This window comes from Anarrhichthys ocellatus, unplaced genomic scaffold (assembly GCF_004355925.1).
Source record: "Anarrhichthys ocellatus isolate YVR2014 unplaced genomic scaffold, GSC_Weel_1.0 scaffold5, whole genome shotgun sequence".
In the NCBI taxonomy this organism is placed as follows: Eukaryota; Metazoa; Chordata; class Actinopteri; order Perciformes; family Anarhichadidae; genus Anarrhichthys; species Anarrhichthys ocellatus.
Window position 1 is genome coordinate 15,741,659 of NW_022280035.1, and position 16,866 is coordinate 15,758,524.

Sequence of the window (16,866 nt, forward strand, 5' to 3'; positions counted from 1 at the left end):
ACACACACACACACACACACACACACACACACACACACACACACACACACACACACACACATTCATGAGGCGCAAGACCCTGAGGCAAAACCTGGAGGTTCCCTTTTGCTTTCATACATCAAGGACTTTACTGGAAACTCTTAATTTGAGTTCATTTGGATTACTTTAGTCACTGTGTGGCTCCCTGTGTGGATATTCAATGTATCTCAGTGCTGCTCCTGTGGGTGCGCACACATGTTTTGGTAATCGGGTGTCTGAGTGTGAGGGGACTGGGTGAACAAGAAGAATGACAAACTGACAAGAATAAACAAGCAGACATAAAACCCGACGCAGCTCTCATTTCGTGGAGACAGACGGTAAGTGGGAAGAGAAGAACAGTATTCTCTAGACCTATCTTATCCCAAACAAACTGATCTGGTTTGGCTACACAGTGTCTTGAGCGCAGTAAGGTAAATCAGGTAGTCAGGCAGTTAATCATCCACTCATTTATTCAGTTAGTCGTTAGATAGGTCCTGTCCTTTGGTCCTTGATTCAAATTCCAGCAACATTGTGCCTTTATGGGTTTGATCAGCAGCTATTAATAGGTCTGATAAATCAGCTATTCACATGACCCGTTTGCTTTGTCTTCAAATAGAAACCAAGTGGTTCTGTTTTGTTGCCCTCTCACATGATACGTCCTTCCATGCCGACCCACTGCTCTGTTTTTATTTTAACAACTGAATATCCTTGAATTCTTTCCCTCTTTTCTCTTCCACTTTCAGAACCAACCCATCATATTCTCACCTCTAGTAATTGCCAACATGGTATTTGAGATTTAGTACAAACAATTCCATTTTCTAATGTAGGGCAAGTAAATGCAGACAAAAAAGCATCTGCAGTAGCTGCTGCTGTGTCTCCTATGAAGTAAGCAAGAAGTATTTAGACACAATGGCTACAAATTAAAAATAGTACCAACATCAAAATAATGTTATTTTGTGGAGCTGACATTCCAATTACGAACTATATCCCAACAAAGTCAAAAGCCAGTTAAGTTATTCAGAGCCCAATTCCCTCACACACCATCTTAGTGGATGTTTTAATTTCTTTTTTTAAAGGTGTTGCCTCTCATGGCCTTTGGAAGCTAATACTGTGAAAAGCTGCATGGCACACTTTAGGAAGATCAAATAGCCTCCAGATATATTCCCTGGAAAGAAGGCGTTGACCAGTGGAGTGCCATCTTGAACCTTCTGGCAGTCGAACCATCTGTCCATCCCTCAAGAGGAGGCGAGATGTCGAGGCCTCCGTCCTCCCAGACTACCCCTCAGTTCCACAGGGTCAGCGACAGAGATCTCACCGAGATCGAGCTTCATTCTGTGGATTCTATCAACGATCTCCACCGAACACACCCCGAACTCAAAGGTACAAACACACCCCGAATGCAGCCACAAAGGTGCACATACACTCTGAACACAGACAACACAAAGATACACACACCCCGAACTCAGCCACAAAGATACACACAAAATCTGAACACAGAATGCAGCCACAAAGATACACACACACCCCAAACTCAACCACAAAGGTATACGCAAACTATGAACACAGCCACAAAGGTACCCACATACCTGAAGCAGCCACAAAGGTATGCACACACACCCCGAACGTAGCGCCCTGAATGCAGCCACAAAGGTACACACACACACCCCAAACGCAGGCACAAAGGTACACACACACACCCCAAACTCAACCACAAAGGTATACGCAAACTATGAACACAGCCACAAAGGTACACACATACCTGAAGCAGCCACAAAGGTACACACACACACCCCAAACGCAGGCACAAAGGTACACACATACACACACACACAAACGCATCAAACACAGCCACACCAGCCCCCAAAAAGACCGCCCAGAAGGTCAACGCACACTTCGAACCAGCTACAAAAGTACAAACACACTGACATTGATCCGCTGTCTATGATTTCAGGGATGAGGCCTCCTCGTCCTGCTTACTCGCCCTCCTCAAATGGGAATCTCTACACAAGCGACACGACAACTGTCAATCAAAGAGGCCGTCCGATCAGCAGCAAATGGCAGAGTTGTCTACAGGATATGTTAACGCCCAGTTCTTCGCATGCCTATGCTATGGGCTGTGCTATCATCACTCTGCTTCTGCTGACAGTGTTACTCATCTTCTACTTTTTGGGTGAGATACCATATTCGTTCGTTTCCCCTGATATCTCCTGGATATTTTGTATCTAACCCTCGATAGACAAGCTGACAGTTTGGCTTTTTGCCTCCAGTCCAGCAGGGCGGCGCAGTCCGGACGCTGACTGAGGCAGTGAAGGAGAAAGAGGCCTCAGCTACACAGCTGTCACTGCTGATCCAGGAACTGCAGGCACTGAGACACAACCTGACAGCCATGAGAGGAGGGACATAAGAAGACTTTGACTTTCAATTGATTTGTCCTCAATGTTTTCTGTGTTTCAAACTGGGAACTGATGAAACCATCTAAGGTTTCTGAAACATTTCCACTCTCTCCGGCCCTGGTAACTGTGTGTAAAGGAGCATATCTCATGACATTACATTCAATTATACACATTTTAATATTTAGCAAATGATGATTCAGCATTATTGCTCATAATCATGAGTCAAGTGTTGCCATTGTGTCACACAAAGCTGAATCTAGTTTGTGCTGTCAGTCATTGTACACCACTGAGAAAGTAACATGTGTAACAACACACAGTAACAATTATTAAAATCCAATTTTCATGCATATTTCATATTACGAATTGTTTTTGTGAAATTCACCCTTTTTTAAATCATGTAAATTAAACACAATTCACGAATCTATTTGTTTGAATTGATTTTTTACATTCCGACTTTACATTAGCGACCGCACCTTGACAGTAAAGTTTGGTTTATGTGCTCTACTGTCTGTCTTCGTCCTCCTCTTCCTCTTGACATTCCTGCCCGCTCCAGCCCGGGTAGCACTGACACATGAAGTGGTTGTGAAAGTGTTTGCCGTTGAAGGAGCCAGTGAGGACGTTGATCTCATCAGAGTCAGAGGTCATGGCCGGACTGGAGCCGACCATGTGACTAGAGCCGGGGCGTCGCCTGGCGCAGCGGCCATTGTCGCGGCAAAGTTGAAGGCTGCAGCGCTTCATGTCGGACCTCAGTGATTGGACGAAGGGACCCAGGACCGTGTGTATGTAGTCCCTGAGAAGGCTGCACTGATGCTGGGCGGTGGGAGAAGTTCAGAGGGTTACACACACACACAGAGACACACACACACACACACACACACACATCAATAACATTCTTCTAACAATACTGACCTTGGATTTGGCAAATTTCAGCTCTCCCCACAGCACCACGCCGGCAGCTCCAAGCGCCGCACTCTCCCCCAATGTGTGCACCAGGTCTGTCTGCACACACACACACACACTTGCAATTGGTATATGTGTGTGCGTGAGTGTGCATGATTTTATGAGTTGCAACAAATCCTACCTTATTAAGAAAAGTGAGAGAGTGACTGAACGCTAGCCTGGCATAGGGAAGGACTGGTGTGGCCCGTCTGGTATCATTGCCATGGCGCCAAACCGACGCCACCCTCAAAGCCTCCAGCAGTCTGTGTCTGAGTGACGAATGAATGAAGAACGTCCATCAGTAACTCCTTTAACTCCTGTGTGCAGAGCATTTAGTTGACAGTGATTTTCATAGAGGTTTAGGCTGTTTCTGTGGCCAAAGCGGGTTTGATGCGGGTTAACATTTCCTCATGCGTTTCAGTCTTCTGTACCTGACCATCAGAGCTGCATCTGGGGATCCTGCCAGTCTTTGCGGCAGGTAGACGCTGGGATAGAGAGCAGTGGACCGACGCCAGAGCCAGGACAGACGGTCATTTTGGTCCTTGTTCCCCCGCTGGCAGCGTCCGGTGTAGCTTTTATCTGAGCACACATGTGAAACAAGACAAGACACAAGTTCAGTGTTTATCATCAGTTATAAAAGACTTAAACTTTATGTTCTGGATTTGTATAAATGTTATAAAAAATGGTATATGTAATACCTTTTGGTCAAAACTTAAAAGAGATATGTAGATACAATGGAGGTCAGGACCCGTCAGTGTTTGTCCTACCTGTCTTTCGCTTCTGCTTATTAAAGCAGGCAGGAAAACCATAAAACCCCCAGAATCCCTTGGGATGAACTCTGACCGCCGACTGCAGCGTCTCCCCCATGAACCATCGGGCGCTCTCCTCAAACCTTTGCCTTGCCAACGTAGTCGTTGCCCTCTCTGACAACTCCGGTCTCTCCTGTCTCACCAGCAGCTTGGACTGCCTCCGGTACTCCATCTTGGTTCCAAAGTTTCTCTCCCACAATGGCCGCCACTCTTCCCAGTCGATGACGGCTATACCGGTGAAGTTTGGCCGCAGCAACCCGGACATCTGCGTCATCGCAAGAGAAAGGTGGGCTGAGAGGTCGCTGAGCTGCGGTATCCCTCCGTTTACCTTCCCGCCGTCTCGTGAGAGGTACGGATATTTCCCCAGGCGGTCCCGGTAGAAGATGGTCATTTTCTGGAAAATGTAAAGGGGACACATGCTCATTTTCAAGTTTATACCTATAGTTCTACTAGAACATGTTTATATGCTGTAATGTTCAAAAAACACTTTTTTCTTCAAACTGTCTGTCTGAATATAACTAATATCACCCTCTGTCTGAAACGCTCCATTTTAGCGCCTGTCTCTTTAAGGCTCCCTCCCGAAAAAAAAACCCCAAATATGGCACAGCTTTGCAAAGGTAGTTCTCAAACCTTGGGTGGAGGTACTCAGATGAAGCCAGTGTTATTACTAATGAGTCTGTGTGACAGAGGAAGGGGAGCCAAATCTGAATGGCTTGTTGAATCACATGGTTCCTGATGGAATACATCAGTATACACTCCAGGTACCCAAATGTAGGTACACAAGCACTGATAACGTGTTTTTATATGTCCTCTTTAATCATTTTTGAAAATTATTACAAAACTCTGCAGCACTACAATGCTTTTAGCCTCTTTTAGCTTGTTGTTTTGGTTTCAGCACCCTCCCCAAAGATCTGATAAAGCCACTTTACACTTCCTGTCAAGCATCAAACATTAGAGACGAGTTACTGAATTTAACAACACATCTAGCAGCTAAAAAGTCTGATCATTTTTCTAAGGAGTTAGTTGAAACCAAACCAAAGATAAAAGTAGAGTGAATAATGAAATACTGGTGGACCGGGACACCTGTGTATAAAAGGCAATACTATATGTTAACACGTAAGCCATAAATAAAGAAGGGCGATAACTTATTTGGCTGTGTATGTGTCCCAAAATATACTATAAATATATGGCACTTTTTTTTTTTTTACTGGGATCAGTAAAGTATCACATCCTGTTGGTGACTCCACCCACTCAGGTCATCACCTGTCCCTGGAAGCGCTGCTGTCTGTTCTCCACGATGTCAAAGTGGTCCAGGTCCAGACGGACGTTGTAGCGCTTGTGACAGCGAGCCGTGGGCATGTTCCACACCACAACGAAGGGCCGGCCCTGCAGGACGGGGCCTGCTGCGGCCACGGCCGGCAGGGGGGCGTGGGGGAGGACAACTCCCACGCAGGAGAGGGGAGAGAGGAAGAGGAGGAGGAAGGGGAGAGGGAGGTGAGACAGAACCATAGCTGCTCACCCACTGACGTGTGCCGTCCTTCCTGACAGGAGAGAAATGGGCCGTGAGATTTACGGATGAGGAACATCTTGGTGTTGGAAATAGACTGAAAATCTAACACACACATAACACACAACAGCTTCTTTGTGCTCTGAGATCATTATAACATCATGTAAAGCATTTATTTGAATATTACAATCCCGACAGGCAATAACATGAAGACAAATGAATATGTTAAGAAAAGCTATTTATTCACAGAATGTTTCATAATTGAAAAGCTTTATAAAATTTTTTTCAATGTAAAACAGTTCTTTAGAACTTTAATAAGACTTCAGTTCTCTGGCACTTAAATAAGGCACATTCACAACGGACATTACAGAGTCATAACTTAATAGCAGCAGGTATAGACTGGATTTGGGGAATATTTCCCAATAGCAGAGCTGCTCAAAGGGTAAAAGTAACGTTTGGTTGGGTTGTTTGGATGAGCCAAAATATGTTTGTTTTTTTCCAAATTACCTTTATGAGCTTTCACAGTTAACCTGTACATCCAAACACAGTCCTTGTCCTAATCCCCTCGCTTTCAAAATATTCCCTCCAGACAAAACAGTTCAATTGAGTAGTTATGAATTCTTTAATCTACATCTTCTCCTCCTCTTATTAGAAAAATCCATTATCTACCGATATGAAAATATTGTTCATCTCAAAAGTCTTACTGCCAGAGGATGTTTCCTTCTCTAAGTTGCCTTTTGGACCAGAATTGGTTTCCTACCTAGTTGTGATGTCACGAAATCCTCTTGAACATCTCAAACTAAGATGTAAAGCTGAGCGCAGCAGATGGATATGAAAGCAGCCTTCTAGTGTCAAACTGAGCTCTACATCGCTCTGCACAGTGAAGCCAAAACACCCAAGTACAGTAAATATTAAATGGTGGGGGACTTGAACCATTGGCAATTTGCTGAAGTAAGCAATTATCCACCTGTTTTACAACCTGGGTCTTATTTTCTCAGTGCTGGCCAACATTCTGTATGTAAACTAGTTATTTGGAAAAACAAGAGTTGAGTGTACCCAGACTTCAACCAAGATTCAGGTTTATTTTGCATTTCTTTGTTTTTTTTAAAACATTTCTGTCTTTCACACCGTGTCTTTCCTCCATTACTCGTTTTCCGTGTGTCAGAGACCATTGATGGTACATGTGCTTACTGTCCTTGTACGTGTGTTTCTGTCTTTTGATGTGCGCACACATGTAATGCGAGGGAATGACTTCCCAAGTGTGTCTTTGTCAAATGTCTTTGTGCATCCAATAGATGGGAACTCCTTTGGCGTCTCTGTAGGGAGTCTCAGTCAGAGTCTGAACTACAAGCTGCACCGCAGACTGAGGAGGAGGAGGAGGAGGAGGGATGGAAGGAGGAGGAAGGACGGAAGGAGGTAGTGGAGGGAGAGGAGGAGGAGGGAAGGAAGGAGGAGGGATGGAAGGAGGTGGTGGAGGAGGAGGAGGTGGGATGGAAGGAGGTGGTGGGGGTGGAGGATGTAAACTAGAAGGTGGAGGAGACCCCACAACACAAGCACCTCCTTGTGGTACCTGAGCATTCATCTTTGTCCGTGTCATTGTCTGTGTGTTCGCCTCTTCTTCTTCTTCTTCACTCTGCATTCTGGAGAACCTCAAAAGCATCTCCATGGGAACAAACGCCGCCATGGCGCCTGCGTTCTGCACCGGCATCGACAGCACGTAGCCGAGGTGGGAGTAGAAGTGCTGCTTGTCGTGGGTCGTCAGGCACAGGCGCTTGAACCCTCGGCTTTCGGCGTAGCGCTCGGCCTCTTCCATCACAGTCCGGCCGTAGCCCTTCCCCCGCTCGGCGTCGGACACCACCACCGACTCCACGAACAGGCTGCTGCTGCGACCCACGACCCGGGACAGCCGGGCGTGGCCGAGCAGCTGCTCCGTCTCTCCGCGGCCGCGCAGGAGGACCAGGCAGACGGGGAACTCTGGGCAGGACTTCTGGAGGGAGTGGACCCGGGCGGCCTGGCTCCTCCGCCACTCGGAGTTGACCAGGTCGGCACAGGAGGCCAGCAGGTCCGGACGCCGGTGGATCGGAACCACACAGATCCTCTCTGGTCGTTCAGAGTCGGTGTGCAGCTTCTCTTTAACTTCTCCGTCCACTGCTGGGATCTCACGGACTTTCTCAACATGTTGTGTCGGACAGCGTGACGTTGAGACGGGGTGCAGGTCGACGCCCAGCTCGCCATCGGTCTCCGGTTTGGAAATCGTTGATGTTAGTGACCTGTGGCGATCAGGGTGTAACTAAAGTCAGTCTTCATTCAACTCCTGCGGCTCAGTGTAAAATATAGACGTTAGAATTGGTTTTGAACGTGCGGTTCCTCAACTCTGTGGTTAGTCTGATCACAGTCTGAGCCAGGAAGAGGTCTGGCGCTACATGGACACTCAGCCTGACGTCTTTAGCTCAGTTCTGCTGTAAGAAGAGACGCATGCATGAGGATAAAACTAGAGAGTTGATCTCTCTCTACTCTCCGTCTATACTCCCCGTTTCCACCGCAACCTTTACTGTCCTCTTGTTTCTGTAAAAGACTGCTCGGGTGTTGGGAGTTGTGTGCCTTGCTCATAGACACCGGTGGATACGGATGAAGGGGTCAGTGTTCAGGAGTGACTCATTCATTTCCATGCAGGTCTGGTTAGAGAACAGAGGGACCTTCAGTCACCATGCAATTGAGCTCTGAAGTAGAGCTGCAGCTATTCATTTCATTACAGAATAATCTGACGATTCATTTACAAATTCACATTATTAAATTGCTCGTTTTGTCCGACCAACAGTTAAAAACCCCAAAAGGTATTCAGTCTAACATTGTTTAAGACAAGGAACTAATAGATTCTTGGCCTTTCCTCTTTAAAACAAAATTACTTAAATGATCATTATAATCACTTAAAAGATAAAGTAAAAAATAATTGCTGAGCAACTTTGTTGCCATCGACCAATTGTTCCAGCTCTACTCCAAAGGTCAGGACTGACAGAGTGATTTTCTTTTCAATCGTTCATAACACACCGGGTGCATGACCATTAAACATGTTGGCAACATTTATCACCCACAGTGAGCATGAAAGTGTCCTTTGAGCTAACAAACACTAAAGCTGAGCCTGAGTGCAGCTAACACTGAGAAAGGGAAGTTGAGTGTAGGATGTCCCGCCCTGAAATAGAGGAGGAAGTCTTACATTTTGTTTTTTTAACACCCAACAAGGTTTTCTGGTGTGTAATGAAAATTACAGCCTGACAGGGCCGCTAGCATGGCTCTTGCATGCAGATGTGTGAGGGAGCATGCATGCCTTCATCTATGTGTGTGTGCTGATTCATTAATGTCCACCTACAGCTTCCCTCTGCTGTTGACCACAGCTGTTTTAAGGACCAACTTCAATGTTATTATGTTACAATTCAGCCTCAGCAGAATTACTTGATGACTGACCGCATTGATGATCACAGGTATGATGTGCAGAGGTGTTTGTGTAGAGAATGGGGAAATATTTTATGGTAACACATCTTACCACACAGTTTCTTGAGCAAGCTGATCTGGAGCGCAGTGATGACATCCATAAAGTGTTCTGGTTTTTGCTAATTATTCAGGCATTCATGGACTCACGCTATGCCCCCATAATCTAATATCATGTCATGTTATTAGAGCATGGTGTCAAACGTTGCCTTTTTGAAGCACAAAGTGAGCTGACTCATGGTAGGAGATGGCAGCGTGGTAGCGACAGATAACGCTATCATACTATCATACATCGCAAAGGCGCCATTAACTCTGTTTAGTACAGTTCTTTGTGCTTTTTCACGAGTCTGAAACTGTGTTAAGCCTTAAAAACACTTAAAGAGGCAGAAGCCCAGAGTTGAGCTCATCAGTGAACTGAAGGAGGAGTTTCTCTATTTTCAGTGTGTGAACCCTCAAAGACAAAAAGAATACAAATGTAAAATGTTGCATGGGATTCATGTTAGTATTGCAGAAATAAAAACAAAGTAAAAAACTCACCCAGAGAGAACAGCTGAAGCCAAACGCCTGACTGTGAGCTATGAACCTGGTACTGCCTACTACTGCAACTCAATGCACATTCTCCAGAAAAAGGATGTTGAAAAGATGCAACAGGAAACTGACAGTTGACAGATAAACACAAATGACACAATGACCTCAATAACTTCTCATTTTCCTTTGAGATTATGACCATCACTATGAATACGAGACTTCAGATAAACTGGTTACACATGACTACATGTCTACAGCGCTAAAGGCCTTTTTAAGCTTCTGCACCACTTAAGGACTCTTGAGCAAGGCATTTACTCCCGATAGACGTCAATAAAACAGTAATATTACTAAAAACATTTAGTGCACGACAAATGTAGCTCTCATTTTGTGGTGTTTCCAATTTAACGTATGTTCTGTTGTCTGTCCTCTCCAGGTAGCCTTGTTATGCCGACATGAAGCTCCTCGCTCACCTTCTGCAGGATCGTAGAGATAATGTTTTATTCCAATTAAAAATATTTTAAGCTTTTCTGATTAAAGAAAGTTAAAGACAGACATAACCGTGTGTGTGTACATATAACTGTATGTTATACATATTACTACATGACATTAGATTTTCAACTGTTACTAGATATACAATCCAATACTATGTTTAGAAGTAATGTTATTGTTTTACAAGATTGGAAGCCCCGCACTGAAGCAGGGCATCAAAAAATTAGTTTATACTCTTAATGTTCCTCTCCACGGAAATCTTTAGTAAAAGGCGAAAGATTTATGCGATCTGAAGAGAAACGAGAGTGTACTGAAGAATGAACGACAGAGTGCAGGACGCCTATCCCCGTCATACCTTCCTCTGTTAGGTTTCATTCATAAAAGTTTATTTGTAAATAACATTAAAAGCATACAGGACCGCAGAAAAAGTGTTTGTATTATCTGGCAACTGCATCGCAACGTTGTGAGTGAAATATAAGTGTAAATAGTTTAGATTATACGGTAACTGCTACGAGCACGCAATGCATTATGGGAACATGGCGGCCACGGTCACGCCCCTACCTTTTGAACATGTTTTCTTTAGTTTAAGATTAAAGATTTATCATGAATACAATTGTAATTGGGGGACGTTTAAATTAATTTGGGATGTGAAGCTTGTAGTTACACATTAAGAGTAGCGCTACTTTTCTCAATTTGCGCTAAAACTGTGCGCCGGGAGGTTAAACACTCCAAAGATTAAATGTATCAAGAGAGTAATCGCCTTCCGTTCCGATTTAACAAAAATACATTTAAAAGTTGTATGTTTCAAACATAATCCATTTCTTTGCCGTGAACATTGCGTGACCGCATATTCTGAATGCATCACATTTTACTCAGTTAAAAAGTACGTTAAGAAATGTAGCATTTCTTAAAAAACGGGATATAATGTATCCGCGTTGCTCTGATCCAGATGATCCTCGTAGCCTTCCGTCAGCATCTTTGTTTTCCAAATAAATTATTTTTTAGAAAACACACTGTAGGCGTGTGTGCAGTAAAATAAAAGCATGTGATATCGTTACACAAAAGTGTGTAAAACACACAAATCCCATGTCTATATAAACTGTAACAAACCCAACGTAAGGTAAGTAATAACACCTGGTAGCCTCAAACAGACCCGTTTTCGTTCTCGAAAGTAAAAACGAACTCAAAGCCTTATAAAATGTTTGTGGGGACAACAGGCTAATTATATTATTGGAGCTGTAGTGACTTGGCCTGCGGGCTAACGTTGGTCAGAAAAAAAACGACTATCGTTTTATTTTGGACACACTTCAGTCCTCATCCACTTCCATGTAAGGTAAGACTACAAACTGACAGTTGGAAGTCAGTGCTGCATGCTAGCTAGCTCGTTAGCTTACTTTTAGCTTTGCGTGCAGTGCAGTGACTTGTGTTAGATATTAGGAGGAACCGCACGTTCACTTGTTCATCAGCGAACACAACTCTTCATTCTGGTTCGTTTCTCACCACACTGTAACGTTACCTACATCTTTAGTCTCGCGGCTCGTCTTCGGCGCTCGTCCCCCTCAAGACTGCTCGTGTTTGACAGACAGCTGATCTGCGGTCGGCTGTATTTTTTTGCAACGCCGGACAACAGCTGATAAACGTCAGTGGTGTCTGTTCCAAGGTCAGTTTCAAACGGTACGTGAATGCTGCCTTTTCTGTAACAGGAGATGTTGCAGGTGCGGTTACTGGTCTAAAGGGACATGTACGCCACCCTGCGGATGGGAGTGATATTACATCAGATAAAGCCAAACCTATTACTCGTACTATATCATAATAAATAACAATCATGCAGTAAATACGAAGTTACCACATTCTCAGGTTGTTAGTCAAGTTTCAGAAGAAATTCAACAAAGAAGCAAGACTTAACAAAATCTGCTTTATTTTTTTCAGTTCTTTTATCCAGGACAACTCATTCAAGGATAATCAAGGAGAAATAAGCACTAATGTTTTTTATTCGAATTTTTTTTTCTGTTTTTACATTTTGTCAGAGATGGATGGTGAATTTGAACAGAACTGGTCAAAGTAAAACAAAAAATAATAAATGAATATATAACAACAATACATTAATAATTAATTCAATACAATGAAGTGAGGCATCAATGATATAATAACAATGGCCCAGAAAACGTAGGGTTTTTATTGTTTTCACTGCTTCTTCTGTGGTACTGCAATAATCACCAGCACTAACTCAACTCAATCAACAACAGTAGAGGAAGAAATGGAGCGTGCTCACAAAGTTCTGCACCCCGGCCTCCCAAAGGGGAAACACTTTTTTATTTAAATAATATTTTATCAAAGCTTCTGTTTTTTTTTATCTTCATAAAACATTTCTAAAACTTATCTGTTCTCTTTAAACTTCTCTCTTTTTTTGCATTTTGATTAATTTTCCTTTTCAGAGATTTTAAAAGTTTTTTGTCTCCATTTTACCACAATGTGTCCGTTTTTGCAAGTGTGGTTGCCTGTATGTTTTTGAGCATATGTATGTGTACCTGTGTGTGTTGATGTGTCCTTTGCTAAGGCTTTGTTTAAGTTGTGTGTAATCTCATCTGAACACAAAGCCTGCACATATGACACGTGTGTGTATTGTATGTCCTTACACTGCGCTACCTGCATTATGGACATCGCAGCGAAGACATTCATACTGAGAGGTTGAAGCTGGCTCAAGCAATGAGGTGTATGGCCTTTAGCTTGCTCTGTCTGTCTGTCTGTCTGTGTCTGTCTGTCCGTCCGTGTGTGTGCCTATTAATGACGTGTTGAACTAAAATGTGCACGAGGATGAGCAGACTGAGTGAAGTGGGCGTCTCTCTCAGTGCCTGCATAAGTGTCGATGTACATGTATGTGTGTGAGTGTGTACATACTGTGTGGGATTTTATGTACTTGCAGGTGAGCCAAGAACAATTCTTCATTTGTTTGTTCACTCCATGTAAAGCTTATTATGAGTCTGTATAGCCACTGCACGATATGAGAAAGGACATATGTCAGTGTGTGTGAGTGTGTGTGTGTGTGTGTGTGTGTGTGTGTAATAGAAGGCACGGAGGGTGGTGTGGGAGGCTCAGTCTCTCAGGTCCATGCTGGAGCCGAACAGGGCCACCAGCTGCTCCTCATAGTGGGCGATGTTCCTCTTCATGATCTCCTTACAGGAACCCAGGAGGCGCTCAAAGGCCTGAATGTCTATTACTGCACAGATAGAGGACGAGACAAGAGAGATGTCAGGTGCGTCTGTGGAGAGACACCTCAGGTACTAAAACACAGCCCAGTCCTTACACAGCATCCGCTGGACAGCACACACAAAAAAACAGGTAGAAAGACATCCCTGCTCTTAAATGTCCTTACAGGACCTCAGATAACCCTTGACGTCCTCCTGCTCATCTTCTACATTCTACAACACCACAACGGGGAGAATGAAAGAGTACGACAGACAGTAGATGTTGCTGCAGTATAGTTGAGTGATTTTTCTCTGCTTCGCAGCTGTTCGAGGCAGGCTGTTAGTACGGTACATAGGTGCGCTGGACAACAACACAGACAGGAAGGTGAGCGTACCGACAGGAAGAGCGTGGGGAGAAAATAGGGGAGCAAAAAGGGAGATGACTGAGAACTACATCTACTATGAAAAAAATAACAAATAAAGCGGTGTAATTAGCATTAAGCACATTTCACAACAGAGGGAATAGAGCCGACAGAGAAACACAGCTCAACAGCTGTTAAAGAATCATGTGTTCATTTTGAGAAGTGAAGAGCTGTAGAGCCTGAAGTAGTGCCTCCACTGTGAACTATTACTGAACAGCCTTTAATCAACACAGAGTACAAGGTGACGACAGACAACAACCGTGAATTAATCAGAACTAAAATGCCACTTCATATCTCATGACAAACCACTTGTAACAGAGCAATTAGTAGGAAATGAAAACCACAGACTATGTTGTGAGGTTGAGTGGTTTAAATAAAGCTTATTAGATGAAAGTGTCATTTGATTATGATCACATGAAATGTTCTTTTAAATGCAGGCGTCACATTCCCTTCATGTCGATGGAAACGGAGCTACTTTAAACACACATCTGAGCAGCATTAGCCAGGATGCGGACAGACGTGTTAAGCGGGTGTATTTGGTCTTACCCACACACTTGACATTGCCCACTGCGTAGGCCGAGGCGGCCCGGGGCTTGTTGGTGACCAAGGCCAGCTCCCCGAAGTAGTGACCCCTGCTACAGCGCGTTAGCTCCACCTCCGCATTGTCTGCCTTCGTCTGCAGGGAAGAGAGGAGAGGAATAAAGGTTAGGAACCACTGAGCACCGCTCCGCTCTCCGCCCCCACCCAGAGGGAAGCACTCATTCCCATTCTCATTCCAGCTGGGGAGAGCGGGGTGTCGGAATGCTCTGCAAGGAAACTTCTTGGTGGGAGAAAAATAACCAGATTTGATATATCGGTGCATATTCCTGTACCTATAAAAACATTTTTAGAATATTTATCAGCCTAAGAGTGGCTGAATCTTTTCTTTGCTTTTTTTTTTTTTTTTTTTTTTTTACAGCTGGACATATGTATGGTAGAGGCGGTAGAGGAACATGTATTCCACTATCAGGTCTCTGAGGGACACACGGGGAAATTAATTCACCCTAGCGGCAAAAAAGTTAATTAGCTGCATGGAGAGTGGTGAAACAGAGACGGCGGTGAGGAGTATCTTACTTTACTCTTCATCATGATCTTGACCTCCCCAGATTCTACTATATAGAAGCATTCAGCCTTGTCTCCCTGAGAAAGAAAGAAAGAAGAGCATAAACACATTTAAAAGGTAGTTATGTACCATATGTTGAAATCCTTAATATTTCACTGCTGTATGAAACCACATCAGCTTTCTTCCCATGTCGTACCTGTGTGATGATGCGCTCACCGTCAGGGAACTGCTTCGATCCTAAGACATCCACAATCTTCATCCTCTCGTTAGCCTGCGCCAAAAAAGAGAGCGCGAGAGAGAGGGGGGGGGGACGGGGGGGGACAGGAAGGGTTAGGGGAGAAAAATAAAATGATTAACGTAGGGAGCAGAGAGAATTGTTTCATTGACTATGCAGGCAGATTACAGCCATGTAAACTCCTCTTCATCAGACTTCCTCCTCTCATACTGTGCTCTTGCTTGTCTGGACCATTCACTCCACTTGGGTCGTGTACAGTTTGGGCTTGATGGTTCAACAAAGGGTCTGTGACTGTTCATCAAGCAGTGTTGTACAAGTGGCATGTATGTCTAAGAAAGTACACGTTTAGCCGTCATCTGAACTAAATATACAGAATGTTATTCAGTGTAGAACAGAGCTTCTGCCTTCATTAACTGGCTGATATTTAGCTGTTAGCTTGACGTCTAGCTTCACAGGTGATGCTGTTGCATCCACTGTGTAGTGGGACTCTGAAAAAGAGCCTGTGAAGGAGAACTCACCTCCAGTGACTTGAGTAAGGGCACGGACTCGATGAAGGCCTCGTACACCCTCCTCTTCTTTGCATTGTTCTTCACGATGAGTCTACGAAATGTGGCACGGTCCTAAGGGAAAAAACAAACGCGAGTAAACAAACACCTCCCTGAGGCAGACGGACGGAGGCTCTCCGACCGCTGTGACTGCTGCTGGTCCTTCCTGTGCTCGGCCACAAGGAGGCGCTGCAGCAGCACGAACTGTCAGAGCGGAGCCCGGCTCCATTCACAGATAGCAGGGCTCCATTCTTAACATGTCCTAGCGTCATGGCTCAATGAGCTGTAGCTGGTGACTGTACCGAACCCGCTCACAATGCAATCCTGAGAAGACAACTCGAGGGACAAACAATTCAAAGACGGAGGTTTTTTTAAGATTCACAAAAGGTGACGCCTGCTTTCTAAATATACTGATAAGAGAGAAATAAAAAGAGGCGACTGAGTACTTCTAGTCTGCTAATTGGATCATTTATGATTTAGAAACAATTAAAGAAACTCCGGGTAATTAGGCAGTTTACTTTGACAAAAAAGTGTGTTTTACATTGGGGGCATTCTTACAGTATTTTGTGTCGCATTAAAATCTATAAATTCTGTGTCTATGCATGTTTGTCTCCGTTCTTACCAGTCCCCATAGCGCCCCCTCCTCGGTGGCAACGATGGTGGCGGCGCGTGGCGTGTTGTACATGAGTGCCAGCTCCCCGAAGCTGCCCTTATTGTCATACTGACCCACCGTTGTTCCCGTTACCATGATGTCATACACCCCCCTGGAGACAGAGAGAGAAGAGAGGCAGAGAGAGGTAGGGAAGGAGACAAATGAAGGAAACAGGGAATAAAAAAGAGACAGAAATACAAAAGGCAACATGGAAGAAAAATGAACTAGAATGACTTTTGATTTCTGCAATTGAGGCAAAAGAGGTGATCAGTGTTTTGTTTATTGACCTACTGACTGGTTTAAACAGACGTCTAATTACAGCACATCCGTGGCCTCTGGGCAGGACCCTGTGTTTGGCAGACGGAGCGAGCTAATCGTTTGTGTTGTGTGCATATTTCTATTACAGTAGAAGCTTTTCACACATTTGAAAACTGACGATATGTATAGCGGAGAGCAATTCAGCCCTTCTGCGAACGCTGCTGTTTATCTGCATGTACAGCATCAAAAAGTCTCTCTCTCTCTCTCTCTCTCTCTCTCTCTCTCTCTCTCTCTCTCT

The 16,866-nt window shown here is 44.3% G+C and overlaps 3 protein-coding genes and 1 non-coding gene across 9 annotated transcripts in view; all 4 read right to left on the bottom strand.

The window, feature by feature from the left end:
- Positions 1–744: 744 nt before the first annotated feature.
- hyal3 (hyaluronidase 3) lies at positions 745–11,694 on the bottom strand. 4 transcript variants are annotated; one of them, XM_031845285.1, is made up of 7 exons: positions 9,690–11,694; positions 5,423–5,696; positions 4,118–4,553; positions 3,782–3,929; positions 3,493–3,619; positions 3,321–3,410; positions 745–3,221 (listed from the first exon to the last, which is right to left on the bottom strand). In XM_031845285.1, exons 2-7 carry the CDS (start codon positions 5,666–5,668, stop codon positions 2,913–2,915), a joined length of 1,356 nt encoding a protein of 451 aa, XP_031701145.1. In that variant the 5' UTR covers positions 5,669–5,696; positions 9,690–11,694; the 3' UTR covers positions 745–2,912. The 4 variants fall into 4 exon arrangements, with proteins under 4 accessions (XP_031701145.1, XP_031701144.1, XP_031701146.1 ...); XM_031845284.1 differs by having other exon boundaries at positions 5,423–5,700; XM_031845286.1 differs by lacking the exon at positions 9,690–11,694 and having other exon boundaries at positions 5,411–5,496.
- naa80 (N-alpha-acetyltransferase 80, NatH catalytic subunit) lies at positions 5,691–11,758 on the bottom strand. The gene is made up of 3 exons (XM_031845885.1): positions 11,690–11,758; positions 7,144–7,936; positions 5,691–7,086 (listed from the first exon to the last, which is right to left on the bottom strand). Coding segments are annotated over exons 1-3 (945 nt in total). The 5' UTR covers positions 11,692–11,758; the 3' UTR covers positions 5,691–6,936.
- Positions 10,363–10,478, bottom strand: LOC116382693 (U5 spliceosomal RNA). Its single transcript, XR_004212729.1, has one exon. It is a non-coding gene; the product is annotated as a U5 spliceosomal RNA (small nuclear RNA).
- A 797-nt stretch (positions 11,759–12,555) lies between the features above and the next one.
- prkar2aa (protein kinase, cAMP-dependent, regulatory, type II, alpha A) overlaps positions 12,556–16,866 on the bottom strand; it is a 36,469-nt gene continuing 32,158 nt past the window's right edge. For all 3 annotated transcript variants that reach the window (XM_031845290.1, XM_031845289.1, XM_031845292.1), the window contains exons 6-11: positions 16,281–16,422; positions 15,632–15,733; positions 15,075–15,149; positions 14,890–14,955; positions 14,323–14,452; positions 12,556–13,386 (exon numbers count right to left, since the gene is read on the bottom strand). In XM_031845290.1, the coding sequence (XP_031701150.1) occupies positions 13,262–13,386; positions 14,323–14,452; positions 14,890–14,955; positions 15,075–15,149; positions 15,632–15,733; positions 16,281–16,422 (640 nt within the window). In that variant the 3' untranslated portion in view covers positions 12,556–13,261. The remainder of the gene's footprint in view (positions 13,387–14,322; positions 14,453–14,889; positions 14,956–15,074; positions 15,150–15,631; positions 15,734–16,280; positions 16,423–16,866) is intronic.

What these genes read in the sequence shown, in the direction of transcription:
- naa80 (XM_031845885.1), bottom strand. An exon ending in CTTCCATCCCACCTCCTCCT is followed by an intron (nt 7,087 to 7,143) that starts CCTCCACCACCT and finishes CCTCTCCCTCCA; the next exon opens with CTACCTCCTTCCGTCCTTCC.
- hyal3 (XM_031845285.1), bottom strand. Translation starts at nt 5,668, where the DNA reads ATGGTTCTGTCTCACCTCCCTCTCCCCTTCCTCCTCCTCTTCCTCTCT. An exon ending in GATGCAGCTCTGATGGTCAG is followed by an intron (nt 3,620 to 3,781) that starts GTACAGAAGACT and finishes TTCGTCACTCAG; the next exon opens with ACACAGACTGCTGGAGGCTT. An exon ending in TGAAATTTGCCAAATCCAAG is followed by an intron (nt 3,222 to 3,320) that starts GTCAGTATTGTT and finishes CCCACCGCCCAG; the next exon opens with CATCAGTGCAGCCTTCTCAG.